Source organism: Oncorhynchus clarkii, chromosome 33 (assembly GCF_045791955.1).
Source record: "Oncorhynchus clarkii lewisi isolate Uvic-CL-2024 chromosome 33, UVic_Ocla_1.0, whole genome shotgun sequence".
Taxonomy (NCBI): Eukaryota; Metazoa; Chordata; class Actinopteri; order Salmoniformes; family Salmonidae; genus Oncorhynchus; species Oncorhynchus clarkii.
In genome coordinates, this window is record NC_092179.1 from 27,268,739 (window position 1) to 27,288,399 (window position 19,661).

General features: G+C 45.9%; 1 protein-coding gene across 5 annotated transcripts in view; it reads right to left on the bottom strand.

The window, feature by feature from the left end:
• Window positions 1-8,341: 8,341 nt before the first annotated feature.
• The window catches only part of LOC139392699 (oxysterol-binding protein-related protein 8-like), a 151,755-nt gene continuing 140,435 nt past the window's right edge, over window positions 8,342-19,661 (bottom strand). For 2 of the 5 annotated variants that reach the window (XM_071140871.1, XM_071140873.1), the window contains 6 exons: window positions 16,441-16,577; window positions 13,460-13,645; window positions 12,712-12,868; window positions 11,876-11,981; window positions 10,989-11,094; window positions 10,488-10,820 (listed from right to left, as the gene is read on the bottom strand). In XM_071140871.1, coding sequence (XP_070996972.1) covers window positions 10,685-10,820; window positions 10,989-11,094; window positions 11,876-11,981; window positions 12,712-12,868; window positions 13,460-13,645; window positions 16,441-16,577 — 828 coding nt within the window. In that variant the 3' untranslated portion in view covers window positions 10,488-10,684. Of the gene's footprint in view, window positions 10,821-10,988; window positions 11,095-11,875; window positions 11,982-12,711; window positions 12,869-13,459; window positions 13,646-16,440; window positions 16,578-19,661 lie in introns of all 5 variants that reach the window. The other 3 variants (XM_071140874.1, XM_071140872.1, XM_071140875.1) reach the window with 3 other exon arrangements.

Genomic DNA, 19,661 nt, shown 5'->3' on the forward strand with positions numbered 1-19,661 from the left:
CTGCTAAAGAGGCAGCACCTGCTATACTAAAGAGGCAGCACCTGCTATGCTAAAGAGGCAGCACCTGCTATGCTAAAGAGGCAGCACCTGCTCTACTAAAGAGGCAGCACATGCTATACTAAAGAGGCAGCACCTGCTAAAGAGGCAGTACCTGCTATACTAAAGAGGCAGCACCTGCTAAAGAGACAGCACCTGCTATACTAAAGAGTCAGCACCTGCTATACTAAAGAAGCAGCACCTGCTATACTAAAGAAGCAGCACCTGCTATACTAAAGAAGCAGCACCTGCTAAAGAGGCAGCACCTGCTAAAGAGTCAGCACCTGCTATGCTAAAGAAGCAGCACCTGCTAAAGAGTCAGCACCTGCTATACTAAAGAGGCAGCACCTGCTAAAGAGTCAGCACCTGATATACTAAAGAGGCAGCACCTGCTAAAGAGTCAGCACCTGATATACTAAAGAGGCAGCACCTGCTAAAGAGTCAGCACCTGATATACTAAAGAAGCAGCACCTGCTAAAGAGGCAGCACCTGCTATACTAGAGGCAGCACCTGCTATACTAAAGAAGCAGCACCTGCTAAAGAGTCAGCACCTGATATACTAAAGAGGCAGCACCTGCTAAAGAGTCAGCACCTGATATACTAAAGAAGCAGCACCTGCTAAAGAGGCAGCACCTGCTATACTAAAGAGGCAGCACCTGCTATACTAAAGAAGCAGCACCTGCTAAAGAGGCAGCACCTGCTATACTAAAGAGGCAGCACCTGCTATACTAAAGAAGCAGCACCTGCTAAAGAGGCAGCACCTGCTATACTAAAGAGGCAGCACCTGCTATACTAAAGAGGCAGCACATGCTATACTAAAGAGGCAGCACATGCTATACTAAAGAGAGAGCACCTGCTATACTAAAGAGGCAGCACATGCTATACTAAAGAGAGAGCACATGCTATACTAAAGAGGCAGCACCTGCTAAAGAGGCAGCACATGCTATACTAAAGAGAGAGCACCTGCTATACTAAAGAGGCAGCACATGCTATACTAAAGAGAGAGCACCTGCTATACTAAAGATGCAACACCTGCTACAGTTGAAGTCGGAAGTTTACATACACTTTAGCCAAATACATTTAAACTCAGTTTTCACAATTCCTGACATTTAATCAGAGTAAAACTTCCCTGTCTTAGGTCAGTTAGGATCACCACTTTATTATAAGAATGTGAAATGTCAGAATAATAGTAGAGAGAATTATTTACTTAATCTTGTATTTCTTTCATCACATTCCCTGCGGGTCAGAAGTTTACATACACTCAATTAGGATTTGGTAGCATTGCCTTTAAATTGTTTAACTTGGTTCAAATGTTTCAGGTAGCCTTCCACAAGCTTCCCACAATAAGTTGGGTGAATTTTGGCCCATTCCTCCTGACAGAGCTGGTGTAACTGAGACAGGTTGAAGGCCTCCTTGCTCGCACAAGCTTTTTCAGTTCTACCCACACATTTTCTATAGGATTGAGGACAGGGCTTTGTGATGGCCACTCCAATACCTTGACTTCGTTGTCCTTAAGGCATTTTGCCACAACTTTGGAAGTATGCTTGGGGTCATTGTCCATTTGGAAGACCCATTTGCGACCAAGCTTTAACTTTCTGACTGATGTCTTGAGATGTTGCTTCAATATATCCACATCATTTTCTTACCTCATGATGCCATCTATTTTGTGAAGTGCACCAATCCCTCCTGCAGCAAAGCACCCCCACAACATGATGCTGCTACCCCTGTGCTTCACGGTTGAGATGGTGTTCTTCAGCTTGCAAGCCTCCCCCTTTTTCCTCCAAACATAACGATGGTCATTATGGCCAAACAGTTCTATTTTTGTTCCATCAGACCAGAGGACATTTCTCCAAAAAGTACAATCTTTGTCCCCATGTGCAGTTGCAAACCGTAGTCTGGCTTTTTCATGGCGGTTTTGGAGCAGTGGCTTCTTCCTTGCTGAGTGGCCTTTCAGGTTATGTCGATATAGGACTTGTTTTACTGTGGATATAGATACTTTTGTACCCGTTTCCTCCAGCATCTTCACAAGGTCCTTTGCTGTTGTTCTGGGATTGATTTTCACTTTTCGCACCAAAGTACGTTCATCTTTAGGAGACAGAACGCTTCTCCTTTCAGACCAGTATGACGGCTTCGTGGTCCCATAGTGTTTATACTTGCGTACTATTGTTTGTACAGAGGAACGTGGTACCTTCAGGCATTTGGAAATTGCTCCCAAGGATGAACCAGACTTGTGGAGGTCTACAATGTTTTTTCTGAGGTCTTGGCTGATTTATTTAGATTTTCCCATGATGTCAAGCAAAGAGGCACTGAGTTTGAAGGTAGGCCTTGAAATACATCCACAAGTACACCTCCGATTGACTCAAATGATGTCAATTAGCCTATCAGAAGCTTATACTAAAAAGCATATACTAAAAAAGCCATGACATCATTTTCTAGAATTTTCCAAGCTGTTTAAAGGCACAGTCAACTTAGTGTATGTAAACTTCTGACCCACTGAAATTGTGATACAGTGAATTATAAGTGAAATAATCTGTCTGTAAACAATTGTTGGAAAAATTACTTGTGTCATGCACAAAGTAGGTGTCCTAACCAACTTGCAAAAACCATAGTTTGTTAACAAGACATTTGTGGAGTGGTTGAAAAACGAGTTTTAATGACTCCGACCTAAGTGTATGTAAACTTCCGACTTCAACAGTATTTTGAACTAAGCTAATGAGGCCTTCATAAGATATGTGCTTCAATTATCAATGGGTACATACCATACATTTTTGTAGCAACTGCAGATTGCCTGTTTAACCCAACTGAAACCATACCTAACCTCAACCCATAACCTTTGTTCCTAATCTAACTCTAACCTTAATTAATTCACCCCTATGATGATGATTCTTCTTCTAGTTGAATAAACACTTCCTGTACTAAAACAAAAAGAGCAGCAGACTTCAGAAATATGACCAACTCTTACATATCATGGGAATGTGTTAGAAGGGGACAAGCACACCCAAACCTTGTGTTGAAGCTCAGACAACACAATCACATGGTGGGAAGATCTGAACCATTCTACAGGGACGAAGGTATAGCCAATTAGAGTCACTCCCACCACTCACTTGGTGGTCTCTTTCATCTCTTAACCAAGGGAGATATGTGTGTGTGTGTGTGTGTGTGTGTTTGTGTCTGTGACAGGTGGGAGGAGGGCGCTGAGCCCTCGGTCCGTGGGCGCTGGCCTCCCAGCATGCATCAGCAGACAGAAGGATTAAGACATAATATAGAGGTCCAGCTGTTCAAGCTCTGGCCTCAGCAGAACACCACCTCACCCAGACTGAGGGACTGACTGACACACCGTGGCAGCATCAAGCTCTGGCCTCAGCAGAACACCACCTCACCCAGACTGAGGGACTGACTGACACATCGTGGCAGCATCAAGCTCTGGCCTCAGCAGAACACCATCTCACCCAGACTGAGGGACTGACTGACACACCGTGGCAGCATCAAGCTCTGGCCTCAGCAGAACACCACCTCATCCAGACTGAGGGACTGACTGACACACCGTGGCAGCATCAAGCTCTGGCCTCAGCACAACACCACCTCACCCAGACTGAGGGACTGACTGACACACCGTGGCAGCATCAAGCTCTGGCTTCAGCAGAACACCACCTCACCCAGACAGAGGGACTGACTGACACACCGTGGCAGCATCAAGCTCTGGCCTCAGCAGAACACCACCTCACCCAGACTGAGGGACTGATTGACACACCGTGGCAGCATCAAGCTCTGGCCTCAGCAGAACACCACCTCACCTAGACTGAGGGACTGACTGACACACTGTGGCAGCATCAAGCTCTGGCCTCAGCAGAACACCACCTCACCCAGACAGAGGGACTGACTGACACACCGTGGCAGCATCAAGCTCTGGCCTCAGCAGAACACCACCTCACCCAGACTGAGGGACTGACTGACACACCGTGGCAGCATCAAGTTCTGGCCTCAGCAGAACAACACCTCACCCAGACCGAGGGACTGACTGACACACCGTGGCAGCATCAAGCTCTGGCCTCAGCAGAACACCACCTCACCCAGACTGAGGGACTGACTGGCACACCGTGGCAGCATCCCAAATGGTACCCTATTCACAATAGTGAACTTCATTTGACCTCAGCCCACATACAGTAAATTGCATCCAGACAGCATCCAACTCTACCTCAGGTGTTCATATTACATTTCACATAATATCCAGGTTGGAATTATGGACAGCCTCCTGGGGCACTCCGATAACCAATCAGGTCACCCCTTAAAATTAAGAGAGGGGATGCTTGGCACTTCCAAATCAGAGGTTGTAGAGTATGAGTGCTGAACTAGGATCAGGTCTCCTCTGTCCATGTAATCTTCATTGTGTTTTGAGGAAACACACCCAGGTCACCACGCTCCTAATCTTCGAGACACGTTAGACATGACACAGGTTCAGTCCACTTCCAGGGTAGTCTGGTGCTGACAGGCATTGCATATATTCTCAACACTCCGGGGTGAAGGTTCCTCTAGGTACTGACCTAGGATCAGCTTCCCCTATCCCAATCATAACATTAAACATTAGTGGGGGAAATGCAAAAGTGATCCAAGATCAGCTTCTAGGGGCAGGTTCTTAGTACCAATTGCGATCAGCGTGAAACTGACACAGGCAGTACAGCAGTGGAGGACAATATGATCGCCTCCTTAATTCTATTCCCCAAACCCACGACGCCCCAGAGAGTCACTGTGGAATCAGAAGCCTGGTACACCACAAAGAACTGGCGGCCATTTTAGTGGAAGTGTGAGAAGAGAGCCCGTAACTTGAGTGTAGTGCAGGTGTGGCCGTGCTAGGCTTACGCCTCCATCTGAAATGATCACACCAACATCTGGCCCGTTTTCAGCCTGGCAGCCTTTCCTCAGTCAAATAAAAGCCTAAATGTACACGGAGACAGTAGAAACGTGAACCCGTCCATTAACGAGAATATTTCCTCATTTGGAAAATATCATAGGCATTATAGCTGAGATTGAAAAGGACAGCCTTCCCGAACTAATGAAAACTACTTCCTCAAATGACCCAGCATACGCTAAAGGGAAGCTAAAAGCTTCAGCGGCAGCATCAGTTACCCCTGTTTGAGTTTGATTACTGCATAATTCAGTGGGCATAGCTCTGAGCCCTACCGCCACTCAGTGCTCTATCAGCATGCAGCTATCATTAGCCTTATCCACAGATCGGTTGGGCCTTTGTGAGTCATCCTCTGTGTCCCAAATGGCACCATATTCCCGAAGTAGTGCACTGTATAGGACATAGTGTTCCATTTGCGATTCACCCATCATCACAGCCTGCCTAATCTGTCACTGGAGCCTTAAGTCACCCTGCCGAGGCTTCGAGGTGACACGTTTGAGTGAATAGGTTTTTTAGGGTTTGTGTTAATGGTGGTTAAACGACGGGGGGGGATTGTACGCTACTTAGAACAGCCGAACAGCCGAACAAACTATGATGAATGAGTGGTCAAAAGTTAGGACACACCCACTCATTCAAGGGTTTTTCTTTATTTTGTTTACATTGTTTATCCTTTTAAGCATGGAAAAAAATACAATTTCAGACAGATGTTTCAAATCCTTAACCCCGACTTGGACCACACACCCTCTCCACCGAATAGCAGACATGGGAAGCAAAATGGTGGTTGCTTTGCAACGCTTGCAGTTAGCCACCGATTCCTTCCAAACCACTCATTGTTGAGTTTGCAATTTCCGACTTGTTGAGTAATGTTTATGTCCAATGGCCGATGAGCAAGAATATCTTTTATTTATAATTTCTCTTCATATGACAAGGATTGAAAAGGATTTGCTAGTAGATTGTCGACATGATTCATGATGACTGCTTGTCTAGCTTTCTAGCTAAGATTTTGAAAGTAACATCAGTCCAATCAAAGCTGCGGTAGATATAACGTCCAATCAAAGCTGCGGTAGATATAACGTCCAATCAAAGCTGCGGTAGATATAACGTCCAATCAAAGCTGCGGTAGATATAACGTCCAATCAAAGCTGCGGTAGATATAACGTCCAATCAAAGCTGCGGTAGATATAACGTCCAATCAAAGCTGCGGTAGATATAACGTCCAATCAAAGCTGCGGTAGATATAACGTCCAATCAAAGCTGCGGTAGATATAACGTCCAATCAAAGCTGCGGTAGATATAACGTCCAATCAAAGCTGCGGTAGATATAACGTCCAATCAAAGCTGCGGTAGATATAACGTCCAATCAAAGCTGCGGTAGATATAACGTCCAATCAAAGCTGCGGTAGATATAACGTTATTTGACATTTTATCTGTGGCCAATGACCTTGAGCCTTCTTGGATGGGCACTTCTAATGTAAATCTATGGCAGCACCCAGGGGGACTTGAACTGCTTGGCTCTCTCTTTAACGATTCTGCGGTGACGTAGTGTCCCCATGAGTGACAGAACACTGAGCCAATCACGGCGCCACTAGACAAGATTACCAACGCCTATTCTGCTGGCTGTCCCTCCACCACAGAAAGCACTGTGCTAGGCTGAAACACCTGCATTTTGGAGCTGCCTTACTCAAGAGAGAGCATGTTTGTACTACAGTTTCTTCTTTTACATTGCTTGCAAACTGATATGTGACATGAATTAATGCCAAAATAACATGCAAAACAGGCACAACAAAATAATAATTTGTAGCTCAACAGGTGGGGCTCAAAAACCCCACCTGCCCTGAATGACGGGTCACCACTGGTCCTAATACTCCTGAAGTGGCTTCCTTTTCTGTTGCCCTTGCCTTCACCACAGCCGAGAGGTGAGGGGTCTCTTTATGGTTTCACCATAGTGCTGGCACCTGACAGGTCAAGTCATTAGTGTTTGTGAAGGAAAGATGAAAATGAAGACAGGAAGCTAGTGTATTTTATTGGGACATGGCCAGCCAGATGCTGGAATGGGAGCTAGCCACCGGCCTCTTAACTTCATGCTAGATGGGGACTGTGTGTGTGTACAGACCAAAGTTAAAATATATTTGTTATCTTTCATATACTTAAGTTGCACTTCATTGAGCTTGTCTGGTGCAACAGAACCAATGGAATAGTCCCAAAAGTGCAACCCTTCCCATCTGGCACCCAAAGCAGGTTAAAGGAAGTACCTGCTACTACACGTGTTGATACGCACTTCAAAGGATCTTATAACGGTTTGTTTTTTATCACCATGATGTTTTTATACCTGCATTTTGTATTTATATTGATGTGTGTATTTTCTGTAATTCAGGTCTTATCTGTAAAAGAGACCATGGACTCAGTATGACTCTGTTAAAATGAAGGTTAAATACTCGTAAATACACTTGGACCTGAGTGAATAGTTGTTGAAGTTGTGTCTGACCTATAATCATCTCAGGCAAACGCAATGATGAATACATGTCTAGAGGTGGGTTATGCCAGGCAATGCCAATGGTCTGAGCAGTTTTAACTGTGCCCTCTAGTGACGACAGCCATCTGTTACATGGCAATCCAGAAAGGTGTTCTAGCAGTTTCCACAGAACTCCTGTCTACAGAGGATGGATATATCCCATTTGGCGGATGGATACCCCATTTGGCGGATGGATACCCCATTTGGCGGATGGATATCCCATTTGGCGGATGGATACCCCATTTGGCGGATGGATACCCCATTTGGCGGATGGATATCCCATTTGGCGGATGGATACCCCATTTGGCGGATGGATACCCCATTTGGCGGATGGATACCCCATTTGGCTTCCAGGCGAAAATAACACAGCAAGGAAACAGAAGCAGATCAAACACAGTAATAAAAACTAAAAATACATTTTCTGTTCTCACAATCATTATCTCAGTCATCCTCCCTCCCACTCTTTGTCCAACAGCGATCCTAGAGTTGTAATAGGTCATTATGTTTTGTCCCTGTTGGGATCTGTTACCACAACACTACTTCATCAGGTTCACAGACTACAGTACATGGTCTATTACAGATTATAAACTGGGTGGTTCGAGCCCTTAGCCGTGTTACTTTGGCCATATACAACACACCCCGTGCCTTATTGCTTAAACATATCATCCCTCAAATTAGTTCACCAAAGTGTGTCTTTATAGCTGACCGGCAACATAGTTCACTGACTAGAGGTTATATAGTTGATTGGCCCCATACAGACAAGACAATAAAGACGTAATTTTGATTTTATTTGGGGATGTGGCAACATAACTTTCCGGAAGGTGTTATTGTCATACAAATACATACCAGAGAGACCAGGGATGTCCTGGTACAGAGAGACCAGCGGTGTCCTGGTACAGAGACACCAGGGATGTCCTGGTACAGAGAGACCAGCGGTGTCCTGGTACAGAGAGACCAGGGATGTCCTGGTACAGAGACACCAGGGATGTCCTGGTACAGAGAGACCAGCGGTGTCCTGGTACAGAGAGACCAGGGGTGTCCGAATGCAGAGAGACCAGGGGTGTCCGGATGCAGAGAGTCCAGCGGTAGGTCCCAAATAGCACCCTATTTTCTATATGGTACACTACATGTATTTTAGGGCTCTGGTCAAAAGTAGGGCATTATTTTGGGAATAGGGTGCCATTTGGGATGCAAAACAGGTAATTTGACAATGAACTCAAGTCATCGAGGGGTGACCGCAAAACGACATGGAACAGAATCATATCAGCGGTATCGTCTGTATAAATCAACACTGAAAAGTGAGGAAAAACAAAAGAATGGAGCAAGCAAAAATGTGCCACATAGAAAACAAAAAACAGAAAGTGATTTTCATTATAATACAACGCAATGAACAATGACAAGGAAGAGGAGCCATGTTGTTCCCCTGGTTTTGGTGCCTTGTGAAGAGATAGAGAGGGAGAGAAAGAAGGAAAGAGAGGAAATATGGAGAGATAATTTGGAGAGATAACCTCCTCTCTCCAAGTGGCAGGAATCAGCTTCCAGAATTCCCACGGCAGGGTAACCACAGCAACGCTGGGAGGGGCCAAGCAGGACTCTTCTCTAAGGCTTGATATGGCACGACCACTCCAAAACACTGGCTATTGCTCGCCCTTACACTTCTACTGTACACCTACCTACTCTCTCACTGTCCCCACCCCTCCCAACCACTACCCCCCCCCCCGTTAGCCCCAAACATCCATCCACCCACCAAACCCCCATCCTCACCCCATCCCTAACCTCCATTAGCGCCCCCCCAAAACCCCAGTCCCACCTCTAACCTCCCCATTAAGCCTCAAACTTCCACCCACCCCCCAAACTCTCAGCCCCACCCCTCTCAATCCCTATCCCCCCATTAGCCCCACCCCCCAAACCCCCCACTCTAGAAGGCACGGGTGTAATTTTCTTGTGACCACATTCTAAACGTCTGGTTTGGATGAGTGAACGACAGTGACGAGGCGATGACCACAGACACACACAGAGTGGGCAGCCCACAGAGACACCGAGGTAATGGGGTATTGATAATGCCAGACTGGCTTGTTCCACAGAGGGTCTTGTCTGTGTGAAAGAACGTCTCTTTAGGAAAGAACACAACTGCTATGAGTGAGTCAGTCCGTTAGCTATGTACACAGGAAGTGGACTGACGGCCTATACTACACCTGAAACACTGCATCTGGCAGATTTTCACTTCATCTAGTTGATTTCTGACTGGCTGACAATGTTGAGTTACTACTGTACAAAAGTCTATGAACAGCCTCCCCACTGGGGACTCTACTGTCTACTAGGTGTCATCGTGATGTTTACACACTATCGGGCAAGTGATCAGCTGAACATTCATCCTACCGTACATGTTAACCACACAGCAACAATTCATGTCAAGCATCTAGTTTATACAATTGACCTGGTCTACAAATTTGAGTGGAACGATTCAAATCGATTGATTACAATGACCTTCTTTTGTTTGTCGATTCACCGTCAAGCTAGGAAACTCGAGCCTCGTCAAAGCTTCAAAAGAACGTCACATATATTGGACCGCTTAAATCTGTTCTTCTCCCTTCTCGTATATTTTTGAACTAGAGGTTCTACTCACAAAGGACACACCAAACAAACAAAACAAATGAACAGTCTTTAAAAAAAATTATTGAATGAAAGTAACTTTTCTTCAAAAGTCTCAGTGTAAAATGTTCCCTGTCGTTGGGGAGGCGGGTGAAATGCAAGGAGCGGTGTCCGTTAGCAAAATAAAAAATGGCCGCCAGATGTCAATCCCTTCTCCAAGGCCCAGTTCACGACATCACGACGCCGGCTAAGGCCGAACGCTGACCTCAACTTCCCTTCAGTCCTGGCCGGTGCCACTCCCCCTTTAAAAATACATGGATCTTTAAACAGGTACAAATAAATAGAAATTAAAAACAATTTCAGTTTTTTTTGAGGAGCCTCTTTCAGGAATGCTTGCTTTGGAGACGTGTGTGTGACAATGGTGGCCCGTCTGAGGACAGTGGAGCAGGGTCAACTCAGTAGAGAGAGAGAGAGAGAGAGAGGGTTGAGGCAGAGCTACTGGGTGCTCTTGAAGTTCATTCACTTCCAGACTGTTTCTCCTCCTTAACCTGGACAAACCCCCCCATCAGTCCTGTCTCTCTCTCTCCATCGGTCTCTCTCTCTAACTCCATCTGTCTCTCTCTCTGTCAGTCTGTCGGCTGCTACTTGAACAGGAAGTTGATGAAGACCTGAAGGAGGATGAGGAGGATGATGATGGCGTAGTCGCGCTGCTGCAGGAATCCACCCTCTGCTGCCGCCTGGCCCACTGTCGTTCGGGAGCGCAGCACACCGATGCTCCTGGAGATGTAGACGCACACACGCAGACAGAGTCAGCGAGGGCTCAGTCACAGGAATTATATGCACAACCACAAACTCACAATGCATAAGTTGGGAACAATTGAATCCTCACTCACTCAAAGACCACACGCACACACACTCAATGTCTCATGTTTGAACGACCCTCACTTGTAAATGTTCTCCTGTGTCTTCTTTATAGAATCAATGGCACTTTGAAGTTCACTAAGGTCTGGGCCCTTTTTCCTTAACCGGCTACTGTGCTTGCTTTTGTGTCCTGAAATACACAAACAGCAACAATCAGCTGTAACAAAGAGTCAATAACACATGTTAAAGTAAATGTCCAGTGAAAATGTCACTTTTAAAAGTACATTTTATGTTAACTTATACCCAAATAATGTTGTTGACTCGTCCTATAGTCGTATTGTAGGGAAAAAAAACACTTTGAAAACCTCCAACTTGCATCTCAAACAGACATGCTATTGCTTTCCATTTCCTCAGAATATGATGTCATACTCCTGATGGGGATGAGCTGACCAATCAGCGGTCTACTCTCTCTATTGACTATTTTTTTATGACTGGTATACGCCCACACCATTGTGCTGTTGGGGTACGCCCACACCATTGCGCTGTTGGGGTGTATGAGTGTGTATATGTATTGGGTGTATGAGTGTGTGTATATGTGGGGGGGTGTATGAGTGTGTATATGTGGGGGGGTGTATGAGTGTGTATATGTGGGGGGGGGTGTATGAGTGTATATGTGGGGGGGGGTGTATGAGTGTGTATATGTGGGGAGAGTGTATGTGTGTGGGGGTGTATGAGTGTATGTGTGCGCGTGTGAGGGGTGTATGAGTGTGTGTGGGTGGTGTATGAGTGTGGGTGGGGGTGTATGAGTGTGTATGTGTATGGGTGTATGAGTGTGTATGAGGTCGTTGTGTTGCAGCATTGGGATTGTATGTATATTAATGTGAGTGGTATTGTAATATTGTTGGTATGTGTGTGTGTGTGTGTGTGTGTGTGTGTGTGTGTGTGTGTGTGTGTGTGTGTGTGAGACGTACGCTCGCTGCCGGAGGAGTCCTGGCGGTCAGGTTCTGGGGAGGAGCAGCCACTCTCAGGTTTCTTGGGCTTGTCACTGTGCTTGTGCTTTCTTTTGGGCCCTGTCACCTACACACACCAAGGACACACACATCAACACAGAGCCACACACACCAGCCACCAAATCAACACACACACCACAGAGAAGACGACAAAACCAAAGATACCTACACAAAAACACTCACGCACCGCACACACACGCTTGTACACCTACGAACGAACACACAGAAACTACGTAAATAGCTGCAATTAGGAACATAACACAGACACAAACACACGCACGCACACACACACACACACGCACACACACACACACACAATAACACTTGCATCACATGCTAATCGGTAGCACAGTAATATGAGGCATGCGAGCGTGCCAATCGGCCACATCCAGTGAAACTCCAAAACAACCAACAACACAGTCAGTTGCAACTAAAATTAACCAAATGAACTAACCAACCAAGCACCTATTAAAGCACTTAAAGCGCTCGGAGACATCAACAACCAGCCTTCTTAAAAAGGAAAACAGAATGATCCAGAAATCATCTAAAAAATGACAACAACCAACATGGCGGTAGGTGGTGGGGAAACAGTCAAAACAAAATGGCTGTACGAGACAACAGGCTGGGCGGCGTGGCCCACACGGAACAGAAGCAGCCGCAGGCGATGGTTGTGAATGGAGCTGGAGAAGACTTTTAGAGCAAGCTGCAGTGGTGGCTGGTGACAAACTGAAGTGGAGGAGGTGGAGTAAAAAAGTATAAAAACAACTCAGGGAGCGCTGTTCGGTTGGCCAACCTACCTGGCACTTGCAATTGCCATCCCTCCTGGGGCCCTGGTTACTGAGACTAATTACACTGGCAGAACGTACCATAGGGGTGCGGTGCCGCACTTTAGTCTGGATCCAGCCGTCTTTCTCAAACTGAATCATATCATTCAGCGGATCCCACGGCCGGGTGCTGCGGACACACACACACACACACACACACACACACACACACACAGAGAACATTACATAAGCAGATATTACAGTCTGTTGGTAATGTTATGCCAACATGTTGTTGTAACACCAGGTCCATCCATTAGGTGTCACAATCCTCCTGTTGATCAGCTCTGGGGTCAGTTCAGATGCAGAGACTTGACATACATTACATACAAGGTTTTGATGCTACTTCTTGGTCGTCATAGTAATGGAAGCATTGGCAAACTAATACAGTCTAACATCTCTATAAACGTTAAAAATAACCTCAAGTTATTCCTGGCTCTGCCTGTCAATAGAGAATTTAGTTACATAACATCTCCACTAGATGGCTCCTCTCCTTTAATATATCAAGCTCCCAGACAGGCATCGAAGGTCAGTCTCACATTTCACCAACTCATGGCTAACATACAAATATGAGGGAGATAAGCTGATCCTAGAACTGTAACTTCTACTCAACTTCAACTAACGGGTCACGTACCAAATGGTACCCTATTCCCTATATAGTGCACTACTTTAGACCAGAGCCCTGTGGGGAATAGAGTGCGTGAATTAGAGATAAGAAACTCACTCGGCATATCTGTAATGCCACTCTCCGGTGACGGGGTCCTGTTCAAAGAGCCCGGGCGCCCAGTCCTCACACTTGGCCTTGCGCTCGCGGGTTGACTTCCTCTGAGCCTCCTCCAGGATAAACTTCTCATTGGTGGCCTCTGTCTGGTCCTTGTTGTTGATGGCCCTCGTTACATGCTGCCATAACCTGGGAGGACGGAGGGAGAGACAGAGGGAGAGAGAGAGAGAGAGGGGGAGATAGAGAGAGAGGAAGATATTTTTATTTAGAGAGAGATTTAGAGATATATATATAGAGAGAGAGATATACAGTGCCTTGCGAAAGTATTCGGCCCCCTTGAACTTTGCGACCTTTTGCCACATTTCAGGCTTCAAACATAAAGATATAAAACTGTATTTTTTTGTGAAGAATCAACAACAAGTGGGACACAATCATGAAGTGGAACGACATTTATTGGATATTTCAAACTTTTTTAACAAATCAAAAACTGAAAAATTGGGCGTGCAAAATTATTCAGCCCCTTTACTTTCAGTGCAGCAAACTCTCTCCAGAAGTTCAGTGAGGATCTCTGAATGATCCAATGTTGACCTAAATGACTAATGATGATAAATACAATCCACCTGTGTGTAATCAAGTCTCCGTATAAATGCACCTGCACTGTGATAGTCTCAGAGGTTCGTTAAAAGCGCAGAGAGCATCATGAAGAACAAGGAACACACCAGGCAGGTCCGAGATACTGTTGTGAAGAAGTTTAAAGCCGGATTTGGATACAAAAAGATTTCCCAAGCTTTAAACATCCCAAGGAGCACTGTGCAAGTGATAATATTGAAATGGAAGGAGTATCAGACCACTGCAAATCTACCAAGACCTGGCCGTCCCTCTAAACTTTCAGCTCATACAAGGAGAAGACTGATCAGAGATGCAGCCAAGAGGCCCATGATCACTCTGGATGAACTGCAGAGATCTACAGCTGAGGTGGGAGACTCTGTCAATAGGTCAACAATCAGTCGTATATTGCACAAATCTGGCCTTTACGGAAGAGTGGCAAGAAGAAAGCCATTTCTTAAAGATATCCATAAAAAGTGTTGTTTCAAGTTTGCCACAAGCCACCTGGGAGACACACCAAACATGTGGAAGAAGGTGCTCTGGTCAGATGAAACCAAAATGAAACTTTTTGGCAACAATGCAAAACGTTATGTTTGGCGTAAAAGCAACACAGCTGAACACACCATCCCCACTGTTAAACATGGTGGTGGCAGCATCATGGTTTGGGCCTGCTTTTCTTCAGCAGGGACAGGGAAGATGGTTAAAATTGATGGGAAGATGGATGGAGCCAAATACAGGACCATTCTGGAAGAAAACCTGATGGAGTCTGCAAAAGACCTGAGACTGGGACGGAGATTTGTCTTCCAACAAGACAATGATCCAAAACATAAAGCAAAATCTACAATGGAATGGTTCAAAAATAAACATATCCAGGTGTTAGAATGGCCAAGTCAAAGTCCAGACCTGAATCCAATCGAGAATCTGTGGAAAGAACTGAAAACTGCTGTTCACAAATGCTCTCCATCCAACCTCACTGAGCTCGAGCTGTTTTGCAAGGAGGAATGGGAAAAAATGTCAGTCTCTCGATGTGCAAAACTGATAGAGACATACCCCAAGCGACTTACAGCTGTAATCGCAGCAAAAGGTGGCGCTACAAAGTATTAACTTAAGGGGGCTGAATAATTTTGCACGCCCAATTTTTCAGTTTTTGATTTGTTAAAAAAGTTTGAAATATCCAATAAATGTCGTTCCACTTCATGATTGTGTTCCACTTGTTGTTGATTCTTCACAAAAAAATACAGTTTTATATCTTTATGTTTGAATCCTGAAATGTGGCAAAAGGTCGCAAAGTTCAAGGGGGCCGAATACTTTCGCAAGGCACTGTAGATATATATATATAAGGAATGAGATGTTGAATAGAGGAGAGGAGAGTCAACGAGGGGAATGAATGAGATGAGGGGAGGGAGGAGGAATAAAGAGTCAACGAGGGGAAGGAATGAGATGATGAGGGGAGGGAGGAGGAATAAAGAGTCAACGAGGGGAAGGAATGAGATGATGAGGGGAGGGAGGAGGAATAAAGAGTCAACGAGGGGAAGGAATGAGATGATGAGGGGAGGGAGGAGGAATAAAGAGTCAACGAGGGGAAGGAATGAGATGATGAGGGGAGGGAGGAGGAATAAAGAGTCAACGAGGGGAAGGAATGAGATGATGAGGGGAGGGAGGAGGAATAAAGAGTCAACGAGGGGAAGGAATGAGATGATGAGGGGAGGGAGGAGGAATAAAGAGTCAACGAGGGGAAGGAATGAGATGATGAGGGGAGGGAGGAGGAATAAAGAGTCAACGAGGGGAAGGAATGAGATGATGAGGGGAGGGAGGAGGAATAAAGAGTCAACGAGGGGAAGGAATGAGATGATGAGGGGAGGGAGGAGGAATAAAGAGTCAACGAGGGGAAGGAATGAGATGATGAGGGGAGGGAGGAGGAATAAAGAGTCAACGAGGGGAAGGAATGAGATGATGAATAGAGGAGGGAGGAGGAATAGAGTCAACGAGGGGAAGGAATGAGATGATGAGGGGAGGGAGGAGGAATAAAGAGTCAACGAGGGGAAGGAATGAGATGATGAGGGGAGGGAGGAGGAATAAAGAGTCAACGAGGGGAAGGAATGAGATGATGAGGGGAGGGAGGAGGAATAAAGAGTCAACGAGGGGAAGGAATGAGATGGTGAATAGAGGAGGGAGGAGGAATAGAGTCAACGAGGGGAAGGAATGAGATGGTGAATAGAGGAGGGAGGAGGAATAGAGTCAACGAGGGGAAGGAATGAGATGATGAGTCAAGAGAGGAGGAATAAAGAGTCAACGAGGGGAAGGAATGAGATGATGAGTCAAGAGAGGAGGAATAAAGAGGAGGAGTGAAAGAAAAGAGTCTGTCTGTCTCTTCATACCTCTCAGACTCATAGTCTCCCTGGTCCTCAGGAGGCACGGTGCAGCGTGTCAGCCTGCTCTGACGCAGCTCTGCAGTGGGGTTCCAAAACGTATCCACCACCCCGGTCTTCTTATCGTTGATGAAGATTTCACTGTCCTGGAGGAGCCAGACACACAGGAAGACCCAGTTAACACAGTTAGACCGACCCCCATCTGACTTCCCAAAACAACCTGGCTATGTGCCCTGGTCAAAAGTAGTGAACTAAGCCTCCCGGGTGGCGCAGTGGTTAAGGGCGCTGTACTGCAGCGCCAGCTGTGCCATCAGAGTCCCTGGGTTCGCGCCCACCGGGAGGTCCGTGGGGCGACGCACAATTGGCCTAGCGTCGTCCTGGTTAGGGAAGGCTTGGTCGGTAGGGATGTCCTTGTCTCATCGCGCACCAGCGACTCCTGTGGCGGGCCGGGCGCAGTGCGCGCTAGCCAAGGTTGCCAGGTGCACGGTGTTTCCTCCGACACATTGGTGCGGCTGGCTTCCGGGTTGGATGAGCACTGTGTTAAGAAGCAGTATGGCTGGTTGGGTTGTGTATCGGAGGACGCATGACATTCAACCTTCGTCTCTCCCGAGCCCGTACGGGAGTTGTAGCGATGAGACAAGATAGTAGCTACTACAACAATTGGATACCACGAAAAAGGGGTAAAAATGTTAAAAAATAAAAAAATAAAAAAAAATAAATTAAAAAAAAGTAGTGACCTACTACTACTATTATGGGATGGAGGCAGTGGTAGTGATGTTTAGGTACAGCTAGCTAACTCAGACTGTCCTCCTAAACAGGCTGAGAGAGCTGCATTGACCGATCTGAGGACACACACGCACTGACACACAGACACACGAACACACACAGTTGTTATTCCCCAGAACCCGATGACACTAATGGCATAGAACTGGCCAGGGTAATTACCCAGAAAGCCAGGGGAAGTGTGAGATAGAATGATTGAGGTGATGGTTATGCAGGGGAGTTGTTGGTTCTAACATTTATCTGTCTGTCTGTCAGTCTGTGTCTGGCTGTCTGTCTGTCAGTCCGTGTCTGGCTGTCAGTCTGTGTCTGGCTGGCTGTCTGTCAGTCCGTGGCCTGTCGTCTGTGCCTGTCTGTCTGTCAGCCCGTCCGTACCTGTCGTCTGTCAGTCCGTGCCTGTCTGCCTGTCAGTCCGTGCCTGTCTGCCTGTCAGTCCGTGCCTGTCGTCTGTCAGTCCGTGCCTGTCTGCCTGTCAGTCCGTGCCTGTCTGCCTGTCAGTCCGTGCCTGTCGTCTGTCAGTCCGTGCCTGTCTGCCTGTCAGTCTTGTCTGCCGTTTGTCAGTCCGTGCCTGTTAGTCTGTGCCTGTCTGTCGTCTGTCAGGCGGTGCCTGTCTGTCGTCTGTGCCTGTCTGTCGTCTGTCAGTCCGTGCCTGTCTGTGCCTGTCTGTCAGTCTGTGCCTGTCTGTCATCTGTCAGTCTATGCCTGTCTGTCATCTGTCAGTCTATGCCTGTCTGTCATCTGTCAGTCTGTGCCTGTCTGTCAGTCCGTGTCTGTCTGCCTGCCTGCCTGTCTGCCTGCCTGTCTGTCTGCCTGTCTGTCTGTCTGCCTGCCTGTCTGTCTGTCTGTCTGTCTGAGGCCCAGCTTGAGAACACAGTAAAAACCAGCTGGATCCAGCAGAAACCCAAATAACAAAAGATAATGATTATGATATACTGTGTACGCAGCCTGTCACCCTGACAAACTAACAGATATTATGATATACTGTGTACGCAGCCTGTCACCCTGACAAACTAACAGATATTATGACATACTGTGTACGCAGCCTGTCACCCTGACAAACTAACAGATATTATGATATACTGTGTACGCAGCCTGTCACCCTGACAAACTAACAGATATTATGATATACTGTGGACGCAGCCTGTCACCCTGACAAACGAACAGATATTATGATATACTGTGTACGCAGCCTGTCACCATGACAAACTAACAGATATTATGATGTACTGTGTACGCAGCCTGTCACCCTGACAAACTAACAGATATTATGATGTACTGTGTACGCAGCCTGTCACCCTGACAAACTAACAGATATTATGATATACTGTGTACGCAGCCTGTCACCTTGACAAACTAACAGATATTATGATATACTGTGTACGCAGCTTGTCACCATGACAAACTAACAGATATTATGATATACTGTGTACGCAGCCTGTCACCCTGACAAACTAACAGATATTATGATATACTGTGTACGCAGCCTGTCACCATGACAAACTAACAGATATTATGATATACTGTGTACGCAGCCTGTCACCATGACAAACTAACAGATATTATGATATACTGTGTACGCAGCCTGTCACCCTGACAAACTAACAGATATTATGATATACTGTGTACGCAGCTTGTCACCATGACAAACTAACAGATATTATGATGTACTGTGTACGCAGCCTGTCACCCTGACAAACTAACAGATATTATGATGTACTGTGTACGCAGCCTGTCACCCTGACAAACTAACAGATATTATGATATACTGTGTACGCAGCCTGTCACCATGACAAACTAACAGATATTATGATATACTGTGTACGCAGCCTGTCACCATGACAAACTAACAGATATTATGATATACTGTGTACGCAGCCTGTCACCCTGACAAACTAACAGATATTATGATATACTGTGTACGCAGCCTGTCACCCTGACAAACTAACAGATATTATGATATACTGTGTACGCAGCCTGTCACCATGACAAACTAACAGATATTATGATATACTGTGTACGCAGCCTGTCACCATGACAAACTAACAGATATTATGATATACTGTGTACGCAGCCTGTCACCATGACAAACTAACAGATATTATGATATACTGTGTACGCAGCCTGTCACCATGACAAACTAACAGATATTATGATGTACTGTGTACGCAGCCTGTCACCATGACAAACTAACAGATATTATGATATACTGTGTATGCAGCCTGTCACCATGACAAACTAACAGATATTATGATATACTGTGTACGCAGGCTGTCACTATGACAAACTAACAGATATTATGATATACTGTGTACGCAGCCTGTCACCATGACAAACTAACAGATATTATGATATACTGTGTACGCAGCCTGTCACCATGACAAACTAACAGATATTATGACATACTGTGTACGCAGCCTGTCACCCTGACAAACTAACAGATATTATGATAT